This window comes from Geotrypetes seraphini, chromosome 8, assembly GCF_902459505.1.
Source record: "Geotrypetes seraphini chromosome 8, aGeoSer1.1, whole genome shotgun sequence".
NCBI classification, from domain to species: domain Eukaryota; kingdom Metazoa; phylum Chordata; class Amphibia; order Gymnophiona; family Dermophiidae; genus Geotrypetes; species Geotrypetes seraphini.
The window spans coordinates 115,296,650-115,319,465 of record NC_047091.1 but is presented as its reverse complement, the minus strand read 5'-3'; the positions used below and the strand labels follow the sequence as shown (position 1 = coordinate 115,319,465).

At 45.6% G+C, this 22,816-nt stretch overlaps 1 protein-coding gene across 2 annotated transcripts in view; it reads left to right on the top strand.

Moving 5' to 3' along the window:
* The window catches only part of AP3D1 (adaptor related protein complex 3 subunit delta 1), a 136,953-nt gene that overhangs the window by 47,679 nt on the left and 66,458 nt on the right, over positions 1 to 22,816 (top strand). For both annotated transcript variants that reach the window (XM_033954609.1, XM_033954610.1), the window contains exons 14-16: positions 917 to 1,147; positions 3,980 to 4,211; positions 7,075 to 7,220. In XM_033954609.1, coding sequence (XP_033810500.1) covers positions 917 to 1,147; positions 3,980 to 4,211; positions 7,075 to 7,220 — 609 coding nt within the window. The remainder of the gene's footprint in view (positions 1 to 916; positions 1,148 to 3,979; positions 4,212 to 7,074; positions 7,221 to 22,816) is intronic.

Sequence of the window (22,816 nt, the reverse complement as noted above, 5' to 3'; positions counted from 1 at the left end):
GTCTGGCACCCAACTTATTCCCTCCGTTCCCCCCATAGTCTGGCATCTCTGTCTTTTTCCCTTCCAGCTTCTTCTCCCCAATCTCTGTTCCCCATTTCCCTTCAGCGTCTTCTCCCCACTCTGTCTTCCCCATTTCCCTTCAGCATCTTCTCCCCACTCTGTCTTCCCCATTTCCCTTCAATGTCTTCTCCCCACTCTGTCTTCCCCATTTCCCTTCATCGTCTGTTCCTTTCCTCCACCATCCTTCTCTCTCACCACCTCACCACCCTTCGGCACCCCTCGCGCGATCCGAGCATCTCCCTCCCTTCCCTTTACCTTCACAGCGCATTTTAAGATAACTTGTTCAAAGCTGTCGGAGCCTGCGAGCAGTTGCATGCGTTTGTGGGTGAAAGCTTGCATCGGAGGAGAAGCTTCTGCCCACAAACACACGCAACTGCTTGCAGGCTCCGACGGCTTTGAACAAGTTATCTTAAAACGCACCACGATGGTAAGGGGGAGAGAGGGAGATAGATAGATTTGGGTAGGTAGGAAGGAGGGAGAGGGCTGCACGTGATTGGTGACTGTGTGCGTTCCCTTCTTTAACTGGGGACAAGGCCATTCACTGCTCCACGGTGCAGTGGATGACCTTGTCCCCATACCTGCAGTGAGCACTTTTTCTTCCCCCCTCCCACCGTTTTGGCGGGTTACCCACAGCTAGCCACGGGTTACAGCCACTGTGTCATTCTCTACATGATAGTCATGATGTATATCAAGTAATGGTACAGAAAACTGTACCAGTAGTCTTAGAAACATGGGAGCTGAAGTATCTAATTGTTTATGCTTTGTTCTGTTATTGTTTTAACAATTTTCTTTGTATAAGTTATCTTTTTAAAAGAGACATCTAAAAATTATGATTACCTTAATTTTTATGCATTAGGTATATAAGTATCCTGGTGGAACTGACTCGATTGGAAGGTACTCGACATGGGCACCTGATAGCAGCTCAGATGCTGGATGTAGCTATCCGAGTCAAGGCCATTCGAATGTTTGCAGTGTCCCAAATGGCCGTGCTTCTGGACAATTCCCACCTGCTGACCAGCAATACTCAGAGGAATGGCATTTGTGAGGTGCTGTATGCGGCTGCCTGGATCTGTGGAGAGTTCTCAGAGTAAGTGCCACTGAGCTAGTATTCCAAGAATGTTTCCTAGGAGGCAGGTAGACTTAGATGAAGATAATATGAAAATGCTAGGGGTCAGCTCATCCATTCTGCTGACTAGTGGGTTTATTTATGTAGGTCTCTAATTGAGGAAAACTTGAAAAAGCGCTAGAGACACAAAAAGGAGTTGCTTCACAAAATTAGAAAGTTAGTATTCCAAATGAAAGCTTTTTAGAACTGTAAAAGTAAAGGTTATGAGGATGGGAAACTACAAGAAGGAGTACTGGGAATATTGGGCAGAGAAAGAAAATGAGTTCTAGGGAGTATGGCGCTGATTAAATATTTAATATTGTTAAACGGATTGTTCATGACATGTTCAAAACTAATTTAACCTCTAATGTTAATTTCCCTCTTTCTTTTCATAAACTGTTTATCACATTTTTACTACAGTAGAAGAAAAATGTAACATTTATATCCTGCACCTTATCCACAAAAGAGAGCTAGGCAGGCTACAATTTACAACACACATAATACCTCCTACAAAAGCCCTCTCATAGCAGAACCACCCATAAATCCCTCACACGCCTATAAACCCATCAAAGAAAAATAAAAAATAATAATAAAAGGAAATGGAGTGCAGTATGTATAAAATATACCTTCCCCCATTTCAAAAGATCAGCATTTATTTATAATCTTAATTTGTTAATTCTGGTCCTGGAGATTAAGATTAACAAAGTCAGCATCTATGAGTCAAACATGGATATTTTTATTACATAGAGTGTTATGGACCCCGACGCGCTTGCAAAAAATAGATAATACTAGATCTAATAGATGCTGGCATTGTAAAATAGAAGTAGGGACATTAGATCATTTAATTTTTTTTTGTCCTTGCATAAAAGCCTTTTGGAATTTAATTTGGCCCCAAATTAACATATTACTAGAAAATCATATTGGTCTCTCATATGATACCATATTATTTGGTACTGCAATGAGAACACAAAGTCCAATATCAGCAAACAATAACAAATTGCTTTTAATATTGACAGGAGTTGCCATGCAGCAAATCACACAAAATTGGAAGGATTATACCAAGCTAAATTATACATTCTAGTGGAACTCGGTGTGTCACATTTATAAAATGGAGAAAATATTGGCATTACAACAAGGAAATATAAAAAATTTTAAGAAAATATGGGATCCATTGACAAAATATTCTAAAGATCAGATATCTTAACACATTGATAATAATAATATAGGGTTAGGGAGGGAAATATAGAAATTAATATGAGAAAAAATGAAAAAAACAAATAACAGGGGAAAGGGATTCAATATATATGATATGATATTGTACATACAACTATAATTATTATAAATTAAATATTATGCTATTCATTTATTGTAAGAATGAAAATTTTATAAATAAAAATTTTAAAAAAAGAAAAAAAAAGAGCCAAATCTTGAGTTTCCTTTTGAGAGAAAATATAGCTAGGATCCAGTCTGAGATCCAGAGAAGAGAAATCTAAGAGGGGAAATTCATCAGCAGGTGCTACCACATTTAGCACACACTAAACTCTAAAGACACCCATAGCAAAATAATGGATGTCTTTAACATTTACCTCATGCTAACGCAGTTGGTGCCTATTGATGAATACCTCTCCTAAATCTTTAGTGCTTTTCAAGTAATTGTTCTGTCCTTAATAGAGACCAACTTCCTTCACAGATGATATCGCCAATCTGAAAATTTGATTGAGACCTAAGAGATCTAACCAGTCCTTGCTGATTCACAAAACTGCACAATCACTTATGACTAGTACTATGCAGAATTAGAAAAGTTAGGAACATAGAAAAATTAAGATAGATAAATAAAGACCATGTGGCCTATCCAGTCTGCCCACACAGGTAGAGATTTAGAAACTGTTACCCTTAAGAAAACAATAGGCAAAGCTAATTGGAAATCACGGCCATAAGAAAAACAAGAAATTCAAGTGATGTATAAAAGTTTTAAATGATGTAATATTGTGTACTTGTTGTAAGATGGAAAAAATGAATAAAGAATTTGAAAAAAAAAAAAAAGAAAAACAAACAACTTCCTATTTTTGAATCAAAGTCCCCAAATTGCCAATGTATACACTAAATAAGAGAGGATAGAGGTGAGCCCTGAAGGATTCCACATGAATGTTCCATGTCGGTGATTTTTCCCCATCAAAGGTTTTACAGTTGGAAATAAAGCCCAATTTTGTATAAGCCTTCTAATTGGGAAAAGGATCATTCAAATTGGGATGGTCACATCTTAAGTATATTTTATAAACATGTATTGTATGTTACTTAAATGTACAGCAGAAGCAGCCATTTTACAAACCCCCTCAAAACTCTAAAGAGAAGGATCATTTGTGGGAGGGAGGTGGAGGGGGGGCGGCGGCTCTGTGCATGTATGTAGATCTTTTTGCTATCTTCCCATTAGTTACTGGATTTTTCAAAATGGGAGCCAGTTAAGGAGCTGAGCTCCCAAACTGTGCTGTTTGGGGATGGTTTTGGACACCATAAAGATGAGCAGAAGTTCCCCTTTAATCGCTCTTCCAAACCCAGGTCCAAATGAGCAGTTAACTGATAGTTATATATGACTCATAGTAGATGTAAATGTTATCCTTGTAAATCTTCCAACATTGTTCCCTTAATTCTCTCTGAAAATGCATATTTATATTCCATTTCCAGCAAATTGAGACATATTGTACTGTTTGTGGATGAAAGCTATTTCTTGGGGTGTGCAGACTAGGACTCCCCTGTCCTTCCTGAGCTTCTTGACTTCTTCTTTTCTAACTTTCAGTTCCATTGGATGTTTTCCAGACATCTGCCAGAACCGAGCCAGACCCTGGAGGCAATGCTGCGACCCAAGGTCACAACTCTGCCAGGGCACATCCAGGCTGTGTATGTACAAAACCTGGTAAAGCTCTATGCTTCTGTTCTTCATCGTAAGGAACAGGATGGTGAGAAGGAAGCAGCAGAGGAGATCACACAGCTGATGATTGACCGAATTCCCCAGTTCGTGCAGAGCGCAGATCTAGAAGTACAAGAGAGGGTAAGAAAAGCTTTTATTCCTAACTATAGAGAACAAAAGGTGGGTTATATCCTTCCAATCTTTAGTTCAGACCTCTGCTGCTTGCTTCATATTCTATCAATGTTGCTATGCCTACATTACCCCTCTCAAGTCACTTCATTAGCTCTCTATCTGTTTCCACATACAGTTCAAACTCTTCTTACTGACCTACAAGTGTATTTGCTCCGCAGCTCCTTAGTATCTCTCTTCTCTCATTTCTCCCCATAATCCCCCCCAACCCAGGCACACTGCTCATCAGATAAGTCTCTCTTATCTGCACTCATCTCCTCTACAACCAATTCCAGACTCCGTCCCTTCAACCTTGCTGCATCATATGCCTGGACCAAACTGCCTGACTCGATACGTCAGGCTCTGTCTCTGTCAGTATTCAAATCCAGACTCCAAAGCCCACTTCTTTGAAGATGCTTTCAGTTCCAAACTCCAACCCACCTTCTAAGCACCGATATCTGTTTTATCATTCCCTCTTTAATTTCCCCATCTGAGCATAGTGTATTGATGCACCTTCTTGTCCAGTTTGTCTGTCTTGACTAGATTTTAATCTCTTTTGTGTAGGGATGGTCTCTGTGTTTTGATGTACAACCTACGTATGTCTAGTAGTGCTATAGAAATTATTAGTAGTAGTAGTTTAATTTACAGGATTTTATTGTCTTCCTTTGCAAGGGTGAATCCAAGCTCAATGCAGAGTACACACAGTAAGTTACATAAAAAATTAACACAATGTAAAATCAGATAAAAATGCAGCAAAACATATTAAAGCAAACACAATGATGCAGATAATGGTTGAGAACCTCTGGCAGGGGATATGCAAAAAGGAAGGCAGTAGCAGAATTGCACCAAGTTGCACGATGGCTATCTCTTGGGCTCCCCCAGATTTTACACACTTCCTTTCAACCCAACACAGATCTGTGTTTCGCTCGTGGCATCTTCAGGAGTTGAACAAGTCCAAACAAACAAAACTGTGGAAACAGTGTTCTTGGATCTTTGGATATAATTTATTCAAAAATTTCCTTGTTAAAAGCAGTAATGATGATACAGACTAAATCCACATATATCATAAAAGGACCTGACACGGGCCATGTTTTGGCTAAACACGCCTTCCTCGGGGATCCTAGGGTATGAATTTAAACTATGTGTTAGTCTGGGAAGTCCCTTTTTTTAAAAAATTCTTTATTCATTTTATCTCTTACATCAAGTGCATAAATAATTGACATATTGAATTGTATACATCTGGGAAGTCCTAAAGATAAATGGTGTACAATAAAGTGTGAACTACACCTAAAAGTGTAATGTGCAGATGTGACATATAAAATATAATAGTGAAGAGGAAAACATAAGAATTGCCGCTGCTTGGTCAGACCAGTGGTCCATCCTGCCCAGCAGTCCGCTTACGCGGCGGCCCTTAGGTCAAAGACCAGCGCTCTAAATGAGTCCAGCCTGCTTACGTTCCAGTTTAGCAGGAACCTGTCCAACATTGTCTTGAATCCCTGGAGGATGTTTTCCCCTATAACAGACTCCGGAAGAGCGTTCCAGTTGTCTACCACATCTGATGTGCAGATGTGGACTGGGTTATATAGATGTATAAATAGTGAATAGGAAAATCCACCTGGTGACATGAGACACTGAGGTCTGAATCTGAAAACTATAATAATGCATGGTGACAAAAAAAGACCGGTTGTGAAAAATGAGTGACATATTTAAAATGAAAACATAATAAGTAGTAAGTTGGAGGGAGAGAGAGAACCCATACCTTTCTTGTATTCTCTCTCTTCCTCCCGAGGAAAGCGTGTTTAGCCGAAACAAGGCCCATGTCGGGTCCTTTTATGATGTATGTGGATTTAGTCTGCATCATCATTACTGCTTTTAACAAGGAAATTTTTGAATAAATTATACCCAAAGATCCGAGAACATTGTGTTTCCACAGTTTTGTTTGTTTGGACTTGTTATTCTTTTCCTGTGGAAATTCGGTTCTCTTCGTTTTTGTTTGATCTTCAGGAGTTGAAACATACAGCTTAATTAGATACTGCTAAGTTGTTCACGTTCTCTACAGATTACAAACTATAATAACAGAAACATTCATACCCTTCCAACCAACATGTCTTGTACACAATTAATTCAATCTTACCACTTGTTCATTTTAAAAACTACTCTTCTAGCCAAACAACTCAGAACAGGAGAAATTTAGCAGGCCATAGCTGTTACAGCCCAGAAAGCAAGCACGTCATCGGATAGGTCCTTTGTATCGTAACGTCACTTACCATGATGAGCGATCTCATTATTTCAAACAAAGCAGTATCCACTCCACTTCCCTATTCAGTCCCCTCAGCTACCATTCTCCACTTAAATATACTTTTTTTCTATTTTCTTAACAAAACTTTTGAAATATCATCTCCCCTTTTCAATTCTACATTCTGTAAAACCACAGGTCAGTCAATTTATGACCATGTTCCTGCCAATGCATCACCAGTGGGGCTGCCTCTTTCTGTAGTCATATGTTACTTAAATCTCTGCAATACATTGTTTTATTGGTCGCTTAATAGATTTTGCTAGTACGGAGAATATAAATTCTCTGCAAAAGTTCATTTTAATCTTTTGAAATACTATATATTAATATATGAGTAACTGCAAGTTCTGATGGCCTCTTATTAGGTAGGCTGTGAGAGATGAGGACATGGCTGCCTTTCTTTCTAACTGTTGGTGGAGCTTTTGATCAAAGCAACAAAGGGTACCTGAAAATGTATTGAAAATATCCAAAATGTCATCTTTTGTGTTATTGACAGATTTGCATATTCTTTTGAGTGATTCAGGTTTTGTGTGTTTTTCTTAGGCATCCTGTATCTTGCAGCTGATTAAATACATTCAGAAGCTTCAAGTGAAAGAGGTTCAAGTAGCTGAGGAAGTGCTAGCACTGTTCACAGGTGAACTCAACCCTGTAGCTCCTAAAGCCCAGAAAAAAGTCCCAGTCCCAGATGGGTAAGTTCCTTGTGAAACCTGCAAAACAAGTAATCTTGGATTGAGAAAATTAATTGTTCCTTAACATCCTTACCAGACTAGTCCAGAACCTGTGGATCTGTGTCTGCCAACCAGTACATGGATATAGATAATAGGCTTGAGCCCTGCCCTGTAAAGGCACTATGCAGCTTTAGGTCTTCTGTATTTGTGTCTTCAGCAGAATGGTGATAGACTGGTTTCGGAGTAAAGCTCTTGAGTTAGTTGGAGAACTGGTACCTAGTTGAGCAATGGATGTCCTTTTAATGATTTGTGCTCCATTAAAAAAAATACTGGAGCTGTGGGATAACTCAAGATACTACATTCTTTCCCAACTCTTTTCTCCCCCACCCCATCTGTTTTTCTCAATTATTTCCAGGAGAACATAAGAAATGCCTTCACCGGATCAGACCCTAGGTCCATCTAGACCAGTGACCCGCGCAGGCGGAGGCCAAGCTAGGTGTTCCCTGATGAATCCCTTGTTTACCCATATCCCTCAATGTAATTCGCAAGACGGTGTGCATCCAACTTGCCCTTGAATCCCCGAATGGTGGTCTCCGTCACAACCTCCTCTGGGAGAGCATTCCAGGCGTCCACCACTCGCTATGTAAAGCAGAACTTCCTGACATTTGTCCTGGATCTGTTGCCCCTCAGTTTCAGTCCATGACCTCTTGTATGTGTCACATTTGACAATGTGAATAACGATGTTTCTTGCTCTATTTTGTCGAATCCTTTTAGTATTTTAAAAGTCTCTATCATATCTCCTCGCAGTCTTCTCTTCTCGAGGATGAACAATCCCAGTTTTCTGAGGCGTTCTTTGTAGCTCAAATTCTCCATACCTTTTACTAGCTTCGTGGCTCGCCTCTGCACCCTCTCCAGCAGGGTTATATCTTATTTTAGGTAGGGAGACCAGTGTTGGATACAGTACTCCAAGTGTGGTCTGACCATTGCTCTGTAAAGCGGCATTATGACGTCCGCCGATCTACTCGTGATTCCCTTCTTTATCATGCCCATCCTGTTCGCTTTCTTTGCCTCCGCTGCGCATTGAGCCGACAGCTTCAGGGTCCTGTCTATCAGTTCTCCCAGGTCCCTTTCTTGTTTGCTCTTGCCCAAAGTTACACCTAACATTTTATATTCATGTTCCTTTTTTTTTCCTGCCCAGGTGCATGACTTTGCATTTTCCTATATTGAACTTCATCTGCCACTTTTCCGCCCACTTCTCTAGCTGGTTCAAATCTCTCTGTAGTTCTTCGCTGTCCTTTTGTGACCCAATTGCCCGACCTAGTTTTGTGTCAGCTGCAAACTTGATAATATTGCTTGTTGTTTCTTCTTCCAGGTCATTTATGAAGATATTGAATAAGATGGGCCCAAGAACCGAGCCCTGGGGCACACCGCTTGTCACCTTCTCCCAGTCCGAGAAATTCCCATTTATGCTCACCTTCTGCAATCTGTTCTCCAGCCATTTGCCTATCCATCTTAGTATGTCCCTATCTATTCCATGGCTTTGCAGTTTCCTCAGAAGCCTTGCGTGCGGAACCTTGTCGAAAGCTTTCTGGAAGACCAAGTATATTATATCCACTGGGTCTTTGCTATCGATGTGTCTGTTCACCTTTTCAAAAAATTGAAGTAAGTTCGTCAAACATGACTTCCCCTTCCTGAAGCCGTGTTGACTGGCTCTCATCAGGTCATGATCTTCCAGGTGTTGCACTATGCTATCCTTGATTAGTGCTTCAACCATCTTCCCTGGAACTGACGTAAGACTCGCAGGTCTGTAGTTACCCGGTTCTCCCCTATGCCTTTTAAAAAAAGAGTGAGAGAGAAGGTGGAAATCTTCAAAACAGGGGAAGAACTTTGCCTGTACTTTGCATTTTTGTCAGTACCTTCAAATTGTAAGTACTTAGGGGGAGACTTTAGAAGGGACGAAGATAGCGGGGGATCCCTCTTGTTTGCTTGGATTTTTGGTCTGTCCTTCCATCTATGTGTAGATTGCAGCACCAGTCTAAATTTTCACTCAAGACTGATGAAAAGAATCTTGGATTGGGGCCTAATGGAAGTCCAGCAGAGTGTGCCAAACAGTGCTCCTGGTGTGAGGGCCGTTGAAATGCTGCAGAAGAACTTATATCTGGTTAATGGGAAATTCTTAGCAGGGAATTCTTAGCAGGGAATAAAAGATCTGGTTTGGGACAAAGTGCAGATGTTTAGATAGTGTCAAGTGCTGCAGACATAGGAACGGTGGCCATTTTGTTTTGTTCCTCTTCTGAGGTAGCTGCAGACAGTTCTTCCCAGAGAGAGAAGGTGAAAGCTCTTGAAATCTAAAGTTGAGACAGGAAAGGTCTCTTCATGCTGAAGAGGTTTCTTTATAAATTATTCAACCTTCTGGAGGATCCCTGGGAACAGGGATGCTCTTTTCTCCAGGTTTTCTTCTGAACAGTTCTCAAAGAGAGTGAGCACCAGAAGTTTCTCCTGTTTCAGGAGAGGTTCTGGAATCATCTGCAATGAAGCACAGATGTTTGCAGGTTCTAGATGATTGATTGGGCCTACCAGTCTAATTTCTCTGAATCAGTTTCAGATCAGGAAGCTTCTTTTGGAATTAAGGCTAGTGCTATGGCAGAATTCCTATGGAAAGAGCCAATCCTTTAATAGTATGGCTGTTTCAGAAGAGAAGTACTTCTGACAATTGCTAAAACTCTGGAGGCTTTAAGTATTTCAATGCTTATGCCCAGAATACCTGTTTTTCAGGAGATCCTGTTCTTACAGGAAGAAGGAAGCCTTCTAAAAACTTTCCAGTTCATCAAACCATTCAAACCCTTATTTCAGTGGAGTGGGAAACTTCCAAAGCAGGGCTTAGAGAAGGTAGAGCCATGGATAAACGATTTTTCTACTTGAGCAGAAGGAAACTTAAGCAACCTAAGGTAGATGCCTTGGTGACAGCAATTACTAAAAAGACTGCTGTCCCTGTTGAGGGATGTTTGGTTTTAAAGGATCTTTAGGATTACAAGTTGGAGTTCTTGTTGTTGAAAGCAGGCATTTTTTAATATTTCTGCTTTGGGTTTCCAGGTGGTTGAATGCAAAGCCTGTGCTTTCTAGGGCTTGCCTTTGCTAGATTCAACAGAGGTCTTCAGGAAGATTTTGACAGATATATGGCTTACATAGCAGTTACCCTTTTATGAATGATCAGCGTATCAACTTCCGAGGCACTGACTTCGAACGCATGGGAGATTTCGTCCACCGGACACTGCAGAACCAAGCTACGACCAATGATGTGGAAGCTATGTGGTCATCCCTGAAATCTATCATACATGAAGCGACAAGCCTCTACATTAAATCAGTACACAAACAACAAATACCAATGGTACTCCGCAGAAATCTCGCACCTCGTCAAGGAGAAGAAAAAAGCATTTATTTCCTACAAACGAACGGAGACTAGGGAAGCTAAACTAGAACAAAGGGCGAGGTCTGCAGCGGTCAAAACGGCAATCAGGGAGGCCAAACTTTGAGTGGAAGAGACTCTGGCAAAGAACATGAAGAAAGGGGACAAATCCTTCTTCAGGTATATTAGTGATAGGAAAAAGAACACAGACGGGATAGTACGCCTTAGAAAACCAGATGGGAACTGCGCAGAATCAGATTCCGATAAAGCAGAACTACTGAATGTTGTTCAAGGGTTGACTCAGTTGATCCGTTCAGTAACTTCGAGTTTACGCCCAGCAGTGTCTACAGTGAGCTATCAAGGCTCAAGGTTAACAAGGCAATGGGGCCTGACAACCTACACCCCAGGGTGCTAAGGGAGCTGTGTGATGTCCTGGCGGAGCCACTGTCCAACCTCTTCAACCTCTCCCTTAGCAAAGGCAGCGTTCCGTCGGACTGGAGGACAGCTAACGTCATTCCACTCCACAAGAAAGGCTCCAAGATGGAGACAGCAAACTACAGACCAGTGAGTCTAACATCGATAGTAAGCAAACTAATGGAAACTCTAATAAAACACCAATTGGATAAGATCCTGGATGAGGAGAATCTACGGGATCCCTGTCAACATGGATTTACAAAAGGGAGATCGTGCCAATCCAACTTGATCAGCTTCTTTGACTGGGTGACGGGGAAGCTAGATATTGGGGAGTCCATGGACATCGTGTACCTGGACTTTAGCAAAGCATTTGATAGCGTACCACACCGCAGGTTGCTGAGCAAGATGAGTTCTATAGGATTAGGTGACACATTGACGAAATGGGTTGGGAACTGGCTTGGAGGTAGGCTTCAAAGGGAGGTGGTGAACGGCACACCCTCTGAAATGACGGAGGTGATCAGTGGAGTGCCACAGGGCTCGGTCTTGGGCCCAATCCTATTCAACATCTTTATAAGGGACTTGGCAGAAGGGCTTAGGGGTAAAATAACATTATTCGCTGATGACGCCAAACTAAGTAATGTAGTGGGCAAATGCACAATAGATGATGTTTCAATGCCCGACAACATGATGCACGACCTACTCCTACTGGAGCGCTGGTCTAGGTCCTGGCAACTCAGCTTCAATGCCAAAAAATGCAAAGTTATGCACCTGGGCAGCCAAAATCCATGCAAGACTTACACCCTAAATGGCGAGATCCTAACAAGAACTGAAGCAGAACGTGACCTAGGGGTGATCGTCAGTGATGACATGAAGGCTGCCAATCAAGTGGAGCAAGCTTCATCCAAAGCAAGACAAGTCATAGGTTGCATACCAGAGGCTTCGTCAGCCGAAAGCCGGAAGTCATTATGCCATTGTATAGATCCATGGTGAGGCCCCACCTGGAATACTGTGTGCAATTCTGGAGACCGCATTATCGCAAGGATGTGCTGAGACTGGAGTCGGTTCAGAGAATGGCCACTCGGATGGTCTCAGGACTCAAGGATCTCCCATACAAGGAACGGTTAAACAAATTGCAGCTATACTCACGCGAGCGCAGAGAGAGGGGGGACATGATCGAGACGTTCAAGTATCTCTCGGGCCGCATAGAGACGGAGGAAGATATCTTCCTCTTCAAGGGTCCCACGACAACAAGAGGGCATCCGTGGAAAATTAGGGGAGGGAAACTACGAGCTGACACCAGGAAATTCTTTTTCACAGAAAGGGTGGTTGATCGCTGGAATAGTCTTCCACTACATGTGATCGAGGCCAGCAGCGTGCCTGATTTTAAGGCCAGATGGGATCGTCAAGTGGGATCTATTCACAGGGCAAAGGAAGAGGAGGGATCTATTCACAGGGCAATGGTAGGGGAGGGACATTAGGGTGGGCAGACTGGATGGGCCTTGGCCCTTATCTGCCGTCTATTTCTATGTTTCTATGAATACTTCTGCTCGGTCTTCACCTGCGAGGCACTGGGGCACGGTCCGCAGTTGCAGGCAAGGCCCAGCGTGGAAGACCCGTTTCAGAATTTCGAGTTCACACCTGGCGACGTCTACTACGAACTGGCAAGACTCAAGGTAACAAAGCCATGGGACCGGACAATCTACACCCCAGGGTGCTCAGTGAGCTGCGTGATGTCCTGGCAGAACCGCTATCAGGACTCTTCAATCTCTCCCTAAGTTCGGGGAGAGTCCCCATAGACTGGAAAACAGCTAACGTCGTTCCACTGCACAAAAAGGGTTGCAGGGCAGAGGCTGCAAACTACAGACCGGTGAGTCTCACATCATTAGTATGCAAACTCATGGAAACATTAATCAAACGTAAATTAGACGCAATCTTGGATGAGAAGAATCTACGGGATCCCAGTCAACATGGATTCACCAAGGGTGGGTCCTGCCAATCCAATCTCATCAGCTTCTTTGACTGGGTAACAAAACAGTTAGACTTGGGAGAATCCGTGGACGTCGTATTCCTAGACTTAAGCAAAGCTTTCGATAGTGTCCCGCATCGCAGGCTGTTGAGCAAGATGAAATCAATGGGGCTGAGAGAAACACTAACTACATGGGTCAATGACTGGCTGAGTGGCAGACTTCAGAGGGTGGTAGTTAACGGTACCCTCTCTAAAACATCGGAGATGACCAGTGGAGTACCGCAGGGCTCAGTCTTGGGCCCGCTCCTTTTCAAAATATTCATAGGTGACCTAACTCAGGGGCTTCAAGGTAAGGTAACATTATTCGCTGACGACGCCAAACTATGCAATATAGTGAGAGATGGCAATTCACCCAATAGTATGACACAGGACCTACATTTGTTGGAGCTTTGGTCCTTGACCTAGCAGCTGGGCTTCAAAGCTAAGAAATGCAAGATCATGCACTTCGGCAGCAGAAATCCGTGCAGAACTTACACCTTGAATGGTGAGACCTTAGCTAGAACTTCAACAGAACGAGACTTGGGAGTGATCATCAGCGCAGACATGAAAACTGCTGATCATGTGGAGAAGGCTTCATCTAAGGCAAGACAGTTGTTAGGTTGCATCCACAGGAGTTTCGTCAGCCGGAAGCCTGAAGTCATAATGCCATTATACAGAACTATGGTAAGACCTCATTTGGAATACTGTGTGCAATTTTGGAGGCCACACTACCGAAAAGATGTGCTGAGAGTAGAGTCGGTGCAACGGATGGCCACCTGGATGGTCTCGGGGCTCAAGGATCTATCGTACAAGGAAAGGCTGAAAAATTTGCGGCTGTACTCACTCGAGGAACGTAGGGAGAAAGGAGACATGATCGAGACGTTTAAGTATATTACCGGCCGTATCGAGATGGAAGAAGAGATTCTCTTTCTCAAAGGACCCTCAGCCACAAGAGGGCATCCGCTCAAACTCAGGGGCGGGAAATTTCATGGCGATACCAGGAAATATTTCTTCACCGAGAGAGTGGTTGATCCTTGGAACGAGCTCCCGGTGCAGGTGATCGAGGCAAACAGCGTGCAAGAATTTAAGAGCAAATGGGATGCCCATGTGGGATCCCTTAGAGGGTTAAGCCAAGGGAACCTGTCACCAGGAGTGGGATCCCTAGGATAGTAGACTTGGGGGTGGGTCAGTAGAGTGGGCAGACCTGATGGGCTATGGCCCTTATCTGCCATCATCTTCTATGTTTCTATGTTTATGGCACTAGCTGTTTTCTTTAAGGTGCCTTTTTGTTGCTACATAATTGGTTTGCAGATTCCACTTTCAAAGCTCAGCTAAGTAGACTACCCTTTAGGAGTAAGTGTCATCTGGAAAAATTGGTTAAGGGTTGGGGGGTTGAAACCATAGAGATTGCCTAAAGATAAGCTCAGTTAATTGATGTATTCTCCCTCCAGGTCTAGATTTGGGGAGAACGAGATATAGGCTAGAAAAATTGGGCTCCTTTCAATGCTGACATTATCAATCTCATATCTCTTCCTTTTGAGGATACATAAAAGGATCTGTTCAAGAACCTCAATCCTCGAATGTCCTGGGTGTCTGGAGCCTATTCCTTACATCAGAAATAGGGACAGCTGTCCACCTGTTTCTAGTAGACTGGGCCCGAATCACATCAGACTAGTGGATCTTGGATGTCATAGTGCAGGGTTACAACCTGAAATTTTTGTAGCTTCTCAGATTCATTTCTAATGCCCCTCTATCACACTTCTGTCAGAGTAGCTACAGCAAAGGCACTCTTTAGGACCTTATTGTCCTTGGAGCTGTAGTTCCAGTTCTGAAGGATGAGAAGGGAATTGAATGGCATTTCATTTATTTCATTGTGCCAACTCTAGACTAATGGTTCTGATGTATGTAGAAACATAGAAACATAGAAAATGACGTCAGAAAAGGGCCACGGCCCATCAAGCCTGCCCACTCTAATGACCCACCCCCCTAATTTCTTCCATGAAGAAATCCCACATGCTTATCCCATTTTTTCTTAAAATCTGGCACACTGCTGGCCTCGATTACCTGCAGCGGAAGATAATTCCAATGATCAACCTCCCTTTCGGTGAAAAATACTTCCTGGTGTCGCCATGAAGTTTCCCACCCCTGATTTTCAATGGATGCCCTCGTGTTGCTGTGGGTCCTTTAAGAAAAAAAGATATCTTCTTCCACCTCAATACGGCCCCTGACATATTTGAACGTGTCAATCATGTCTCCCCTCTCTCTGCGCTCCTCAAGTGAGTATAGCTGCAACTTACCCAGCCGTTCTTCATACGGGAGATCCTTGAGTCCCGAGACCATCCTGGTGGCCATTCGCTGAACCGACTCAACTCTCAGCACATCTTTTTGGTAATGTGGCCTCTAGAGTTGTACATAATATTCCAGATGAGGTCTCACCATGGATCTGTACAATGGCATTATGACTTCGGGCTTTCGGCTGACGAAACTTCTACGGATACAATCCATCATTTGTCTAGCCTTGGATGAAGCTTTCTCCACTTGATTGGCAGTCTTCATGTCTTCACTAATGATTACCCCCAAGTCTCGTTCTGCTGTAGTCCTTGCTTGTTCTCAGTAGGCCATTCCTCTCAATGTGCTCGCAAATGCCGTCCTTGATCATAGCTTCCACCATCTTCCCTATAATTGAAGTCAGGCTCACCGGCCTGTAGTTCCCGGGGTCACCCCTCGATCCCTTCTTGAAGATGGGTGTGACATTTGCCAATTTCCAGTCCTCTGGTACCTCACCCGTTTTCAAGGATAGGTTGCAAACATGTTGGATTGTGCCCGCTATTTCCTGTCTTAGTTCCTTCAGAACCCTTGGGTGGATCCCGTCCGGGCCCGGTGATTTGCCGCATTTTAACCTGTCTATCTGTTTGAGGACATCCTCCTTACTTACCTCTATGTGTTCTAATTTCTCAGCCTGTTCCCCACTCATGAGGTCCTCTGAGTCCGGTATATTAGAAGTGTCTTCGCTCGTGAAAACCGACGAGAAAAACGTGTTCAATCTCTCAGCTACCTCTTTATCCTCCTTAATCACTCCCTTCCTGTCCCCATCGTCCAACGGCCCCACCTCCTCTCTCGCTGGTCGCTTCCCCTTAACGTAACTGAAGAATGCCTTGAAGTTTTTCGCCTCCTTGGCCAGCCCCTCTTCGTATTTCCCTTTTGCTTTTTTTAACCTCCCGGTGGCATTCCTTTTGGCATTTCCTGTGCGCCTGACGGTTTTCCTCTGTTGGGTCCTTTTTCCAACTCTGGAAAGATACTTTTTTGTCTTTTATCGCCCTCTTTACTTCTATTGACATCCAAACCGGGTCCTTTGATCGCTTGTTCTTGCAGCCTTTCCTGAAACTGGGGACGTACATTCTTTGCGCTTCCTGCAGGGTGTCCCTGAATAGGGTCCAGGCGCTTCCCACAGTCTCCATCCTAAAGATGTTTCTGAGCTTCCTCCCCACCATTTCCCTCATAGCAACATAGTTCCCTTTCTTGAAGTTCAGCGCAGTTGTTGCGGTCCTCCTAACTATGGGTGTCCCTCTTTCTAATGTGAATCTGATCATGTTGTGATCACTGTTTCCTAGCGGTCCTCCCACTTCTACCCCTCTTGCAGGCCCCCCTAAACCGTTTAGGATGAGGTCAAGAGTAGTACCCCCTCGCGTCGGTTCTTTGACTAGTTGCTCCATGAAGCAGTCCTTCACAGCTTCTACAAATCCTGTCTCCCTCGTGCAGTTGGAGTGACCCGTACTCCAGTCTATCCCTGGGTAGTTGAAGTCCCCCATCACTGTTACACTTCCAGTCCTGCACTCCTGTTTCAGTTCCGCTTCCAAGTCGTGTCCGACTCCCTCTGGTGTACCAGGTGGTCGATAGTAAAGCCCCAGTTTTATGCCCGCACCCTTGTTTCCCGGTAATTTGACCCATAGCGATTCCAGCTCCTCTGCCTTTGTTGCCATATCCATCCTGATCGAGTGGATAGAGTCCTTTATATATAGTGCTATGCCTCCCCCCTTTTTGTGGGTCCTGTCTCTCCTGTAGAGCTTGTACCCTGGCAGCGCTACATCCCATTGATTTTCCTCTGTCCACCAGGTTTCTACAATCCCAATTATATCCAGGTCCTCCTCTTTGGCCACGACTTCTAGTTCACCCATCTTGGCCGTGAGGCTTCTTGCATTTGCGTATAAGCCCCGCAGGTCCCGTCGTTTTTCTTCCACCTTTGCATTTACCTGGGCCACTTGCCCTTGGATTTCTGGCAATTTTCCCGCTCTCTGTGTTTCCGCTTTGCCCTCAGCCTTTACCCTCTTGGCTTCCTGCTTCCCCACATTCCTGCCACCCCACGTCTCCGCTTTTCCTCTGGGATTCCTAGCCCTACCGTCCCCCTCCTGGGCTATCATCCCTTGAGCCTCTGTTTGATCCCCTTCGCCCTGTGGTACCTCTATATTACCCTCGGCTTTCGCCCTCATGCCACCCAGCCCCGTGTCCCTGTGCCCCTTAGTCTTCTCCCAGCAAGCTCCCTTTACCCGTTGTTTCCCTCGCTGTCTGATTTTGAGATCTTCCGGTCCCTCTGTTTCCTCCATGCAGTCAGCTCGTTCAGCATCTGTTCTGGATACTGTTTTCCGAAGCGTCAACATCAGATCAGCTGTCGGCTTTCCCCCTCTCCTCAGTTTAAAGCCCTCTCGATCTCCTTCCTCACATTGGCTGCCAGTAGTCTGGTTCCCGCTGTGCTCAGGTGCAGTCCGTCCCGCCGGTAGAGCTTGTTCTTTCTCCAGAAGGACGTCCAGTTCCTCACAAAGCGGAAGCCCTCCTCCTGGCACCATCTCCTCAACCATGCATTCACAGCTTGGATGTCTGACTGCCTCTTTGCATCTGCTCTCGGTACAGGCAGGATCTCCGAGAATGCTATCCTCCGTGTGCTCCGCTTCAGCTTTCGTCCCAGGACCCTGAACTGGTCAGTCAGTGCGTCCATGCTGAAGTTCCTCCGGCTCACATCGTTTGTTCCGACGTGGATTATTACCGCAGTCTCCTCTGTCTCTGCTCCGTCTAGGATCCTCTCAATCCTATCAGTGATGTCTCGTGTCTTGGCCCCTGGGAGACAAGTCACTAGCCGGTCCTCCCTTCCTCCAGCTACGTGACTGTCTACCTCTCTCAAGATCGAGTCTCCCACCACAATAGCAGACTTCCCTTTCCTCAGCCACCTCCTCTGTCTCAGGTCCGTGTCCTCGGTGTAGTGTGGTGTCTCTTCCTCGGGGTCCTGGTGAGTCGCGGTCTCCTCCTCTTGCGTGGTTCCTCCACTAGGTCCTTCCCCGGTGTCCCCTTGTAGATCCTGGGTCTCGTCTGCCGACATCCGTCTGTGCAGCTGCTGGTCCTGTTCCTCCACCTTCCTCCTATAGGCCTCCTCGATGAATCTCTCGAGGTCCCTCACCTGATCCACAATGGGGCCTGCTCCGTCTGTGTCTTCGGTTGACCAGCTCGTCTCCTCTGTGTTGCGCAGTCCCTCTAGTCCCTCCAGTTCCTGGACCCTGACCCTCAATCTTCCGACCTCCATCCTCAGGCTTTCCAGTTCCTGACACCGACTGCATATGTACTCCCGCCTTCCCAAGGGGAGGTAGTCGTACATCTTACACTCTGTGCAGTATACTGGAAAGTACCTCTGGGATCCTGGGTCCTCCATTGCTCTCATGAAGTGCTGGTATGTTCCTGCTGTGGGTAAGAGAGAGAGAGAAGAGAGAAGAGAAAGTGAGTTACTTGGCGTACCTGGCTCCCTCTCAAGGCTCCTACGCAAAGGCGATCTCGCTAAGGCGAGCGCCTTTGCCGCTCGCCTTCGCCGTGCGCCGAACGGCTGGGCGCCGTTGGCTCCCTTCTAATTAAAGGGGGAGCCCGGGCCCGATGCAACCTGTGACGCGGGTGGGGGTGGGCGGAGCTAACTCTCGCCTCGACCCCGGTCCAACAGCCTGCTCCGGCTGCTTCCTCCTGCCTTCCCTTCGCTCCTGCAAGGAAAAGAAAAAGAAAAAACGCTGCCGAGGCTTGCCTCGTGCCCTGGCTCCCTTCTAATTAAAGGGGGAGCCCGGGCCCGATGCAACCTGTGACGCGGGTGGGGGTGGGCGGAGCTAACTCTCGCCTCGACCCCGGTCCAACAGCCTGCTCCGGCTGCTTCCTCCTGCCTTCCCTTCGCTCCTGCAAGGAAAAGAAAAAGAAAAAACGCTGCCGAGGCTTGCCTCGTGCCCTGGCTCCCTTCTAATTAAAGGGGGAGCCCGGGCCCGATGCAACCTGTGACGCGGGTGGGGGTGGGCGGAGCTAACTCTCGCCTCGACCCCGGTCCAACAGCCTGCTCCGGCTGCTTCCTCCTGCCTTCCCTTCGCTCCTGCAAGGAAAAGAAAAAGAAAAACGCTGCCGAGGCTTGCCTCGTGCCCTGGCTCCCTTCTAATTAAAGGGGGAGCCCGGGCCCGATGCAACCTGTGACGCGGGTGGGGGTGGGCGGAGCTAACTCTCGCCTCGACCCCGGTCCAACAGCCTGCTCCGGCTGCTTCCTCCTGCCTTCCCTTCGCTCCTGCAAGGAAAAGAAAAAGAAAAACGCTGCCGAGGAATGGCCTACTGAGAACAAGCCAGCACGGATTCTGTAAGGGGAGGTCGTGCCTAACGAACCTGCTGTACTTCTTTGAGGGAATAAGCAGTCGCATGGACAAAGGGGAGCCCATAGACATCATCTACCTCGATTTTCAGAAGGCTTTCGACAAGGTGCCACATGAAAGGCTACTTAAGAAGCTTTGGAACCACGGGGTGGGAGGGGATGTGCACAGATGGATCGAGCACTGGTTGTCGGGTAGACTGCAGAGGGTTGGAGTAAAGGGTCAATACTCTGACTGGCGGGGAGTCACGAGCGGTGTGCCACAGGGATCGGTGCTGGGGCCGTTACTCTTTAACATATTCATCAATGACCTGGAAAAGGAGGCAAAGTGTGAGGTTATAAAATTTGCAGACGATACCAAACTGTGCGGCAGAGTTAGGACCAGGGAGGAGTGTGAGGACCTACAAAGAGACCTGGACAAGCTGGAAGACTGGGCAAACAAATGGCAAATGCGCTTCAACGTGGACAAATGCAAGGTCATGCATATAGGGAAAAAGAACCCGTTGTTCAGCTACAAATTGGGGGGGGTATTGATGGGAGACAGCAGACTCGAGAGAGACTTGGGTGTGCTGGTGGATGCATCACTGAAGCCATCTGCACAGTGCGCGGCAGCCTCGAAAAAAGCCAACAGGATGCTGGGCATCATAAAAAAGGGCATAACAACCAGAACACGGGAAGTCATCATGCCATTGTATCGAGCGATGGTGCGTCCGCATCTGGAATACTGCGTTCAGTACTGGTCGCCGCACCTCAAGAAGGACATGGCGGTACTTGAGAGAGTCCAAAGGAGAGCAACGAAAATGGTAAAAGGGCTGGAACACTGCTCATACGCCGAAAGGCTGGATAGGCTGGGGCTCTTCTCTCTGGAAAAAAGGAGGCTCAGGGGAGATATGATAGAGACCTTCAAGATCATGAGGGGCATAGAGAGGGTGGATAGGGACAGATTCTTCAGACTGAAGGGGACAGCAAATACAAGGGGGCATTCTGAGAAACTGAAGGGAGATAGGTTCAGAACAAATGCAAGGAAGTTCTTTTTCACCCAGAGGGTCGTGGACACTTGGAATGCGCTACCGGAGGAAGTGATCAGGCAGGGTACGGTCCAAGGATTCAAACAGGGATTGGACGGATTCCTGAGGGATAAAGGGATCATGGGATACTGAGGGAGGAGCTGGGATGTAACAAAAGTATAGAAAGTTTGTCAGGTATTGAGTATAAACCAAACAGGTCGTGCATGTGCAGGACCGGAGGGCTGGGACTTCGATGGGAAGGCAGGACCAAATTGGGAGGCCAAGGTGGCAGGGGAGCCCCTTCAGATGATTCAGACAGGTTGTGATCTGTTTGGGCCGCCGCGGGAGCGGACTGCTGGGCAGGATGGACCTATGGTCTGACCCGGCAGAGGCACTGCTTATGTTCTTATGTTCTTATGTTCTCACCATTTAGGGTGTAAGATCTTCATGGATTTCTTTTGCCAAGGTGCATGACCTTACACTTTTTGGCATTGGAACTTAGTTGCCAAGTCGTGGACCAATGTTCCAGTAAGAATAGGTCCTGCGTCATACTGTTGGACACTGTGCTTTTGCCTACTATGTTGCATAGTTTGGCGTCATCGGCGAATAATGTAATTTTACCTCAAAGCCCCTGAGCCAGGTCCCTTACGAAGATGTTAAATAGGATCGGGCCCAAGACCGAGCCCTGCGGCACTCCACTGATCACCTCCAACGTTTCGGAGAGGGTACCGTTCACCACCACCCTCTGAAGTCTACCTCTAAGCCAGTCTTTAACCCATGCAGTTAATGTTTCACCTAATCCCATCGAACTCATCTTGCTCAATAACCTGCGGTGTGGGATGCTATCAAAAGCTTTACTGAAGTCCAAGTACACGATGTCCAGGGACTCCCCCCATATCCAGCTTTCTTGTTACCTAGTCAAAGAAGCTGATTAGATTGGATTGGCAGGACCTTCCCTTTGTAAATCCATGTTGATGGGGATCTCGCAGATTCTCCTCGTTCAGGATCGTATCTAATTTGTGTTTGATTAGTGTTTCCATAAGTTTCCACTATCGATGTGAGACTCACCGGTCTATAATTCGCAGCCTCCGTCCTGCATCCCTTTTTGTGGAGTGAAATGACGTTAGCTGTTTTCCAATCCAACGGGACTCTTCCTCTCCTTAGGGAAATATTGAAGAGCACGGATAACTGTTCCGCCAGGACATCACTCAACTCCCTAAGCACCCTGGGGTGTAGATTGTCTGGTCCCATGGCTTTGTTCACTTTGAGTCTTGATAGTTCACAGTAGACGCTGCTGGGCGTAAACTCTAAATTTCAAAACGGGTCTTCCGAGCTTTCCCTTGTTTGCAACTGTGGACCGGACTCCGGCGCCTCGCAGGTAAAGACTGAGCAGAAGTATTCATTTAGTAGTTCGGCTTTATTGGAATCCGATTCTACATAATTCCCGTCTGGTTTCCTAAGGCATACTATCCCATCTGTGTTTCTTTTTCTGTCACTAATATACCTGAAGAAGGATTTATCCCCCTTCTTAATGTTCTTTGCTAGATTCTCTTCCATTCAGAGTTTGGCCTCTCTGACTGCTGTTTTGACAGCTTTAGACTTGGCCAGATAGTCTTCCTTAGTCTCTCGTTTTCCTGATTGTTTGCAGGAGATAAATATTCTTTTCTTCTTTTGTACGAGGTCCAAGATCTCTGCAGAGAAGCACTGAGGTTTATTGTTTCTCCGCCGTTTACTTACTGTTTTTATATAGCGGTTGGTTGCTTTGTGTAGGGTAGATTTCAGAGTTGACCACATTACCTCTACATTATCTGTTTCGGCTTGATTTTGTAGCGCACAATGGACGAAATCTCCCATGCTTTTGAAGTTAGTGCCCTTAAAGTTGAGGACCTTTGTTGATGTGTTTGATCTAGTGAAACCTTTCCTAAGGTTGAACCATACCGTGTTGTGGTCACTGGAGGCCAACGTATCGCCTACCGACACCTCTGTGACACGTTCTCCGTTGATAAGTACCAGGTCCAGTATCGCCTGATCCCTTGTGGGCTCCAATACCATTTGTTTGAATCGTGCTCCCTTTATGGAGGTTAATAGCCTTCTGCCGTTGGTCGTAGCGGAAAGTTTGTTCCAATCTGCATCAGG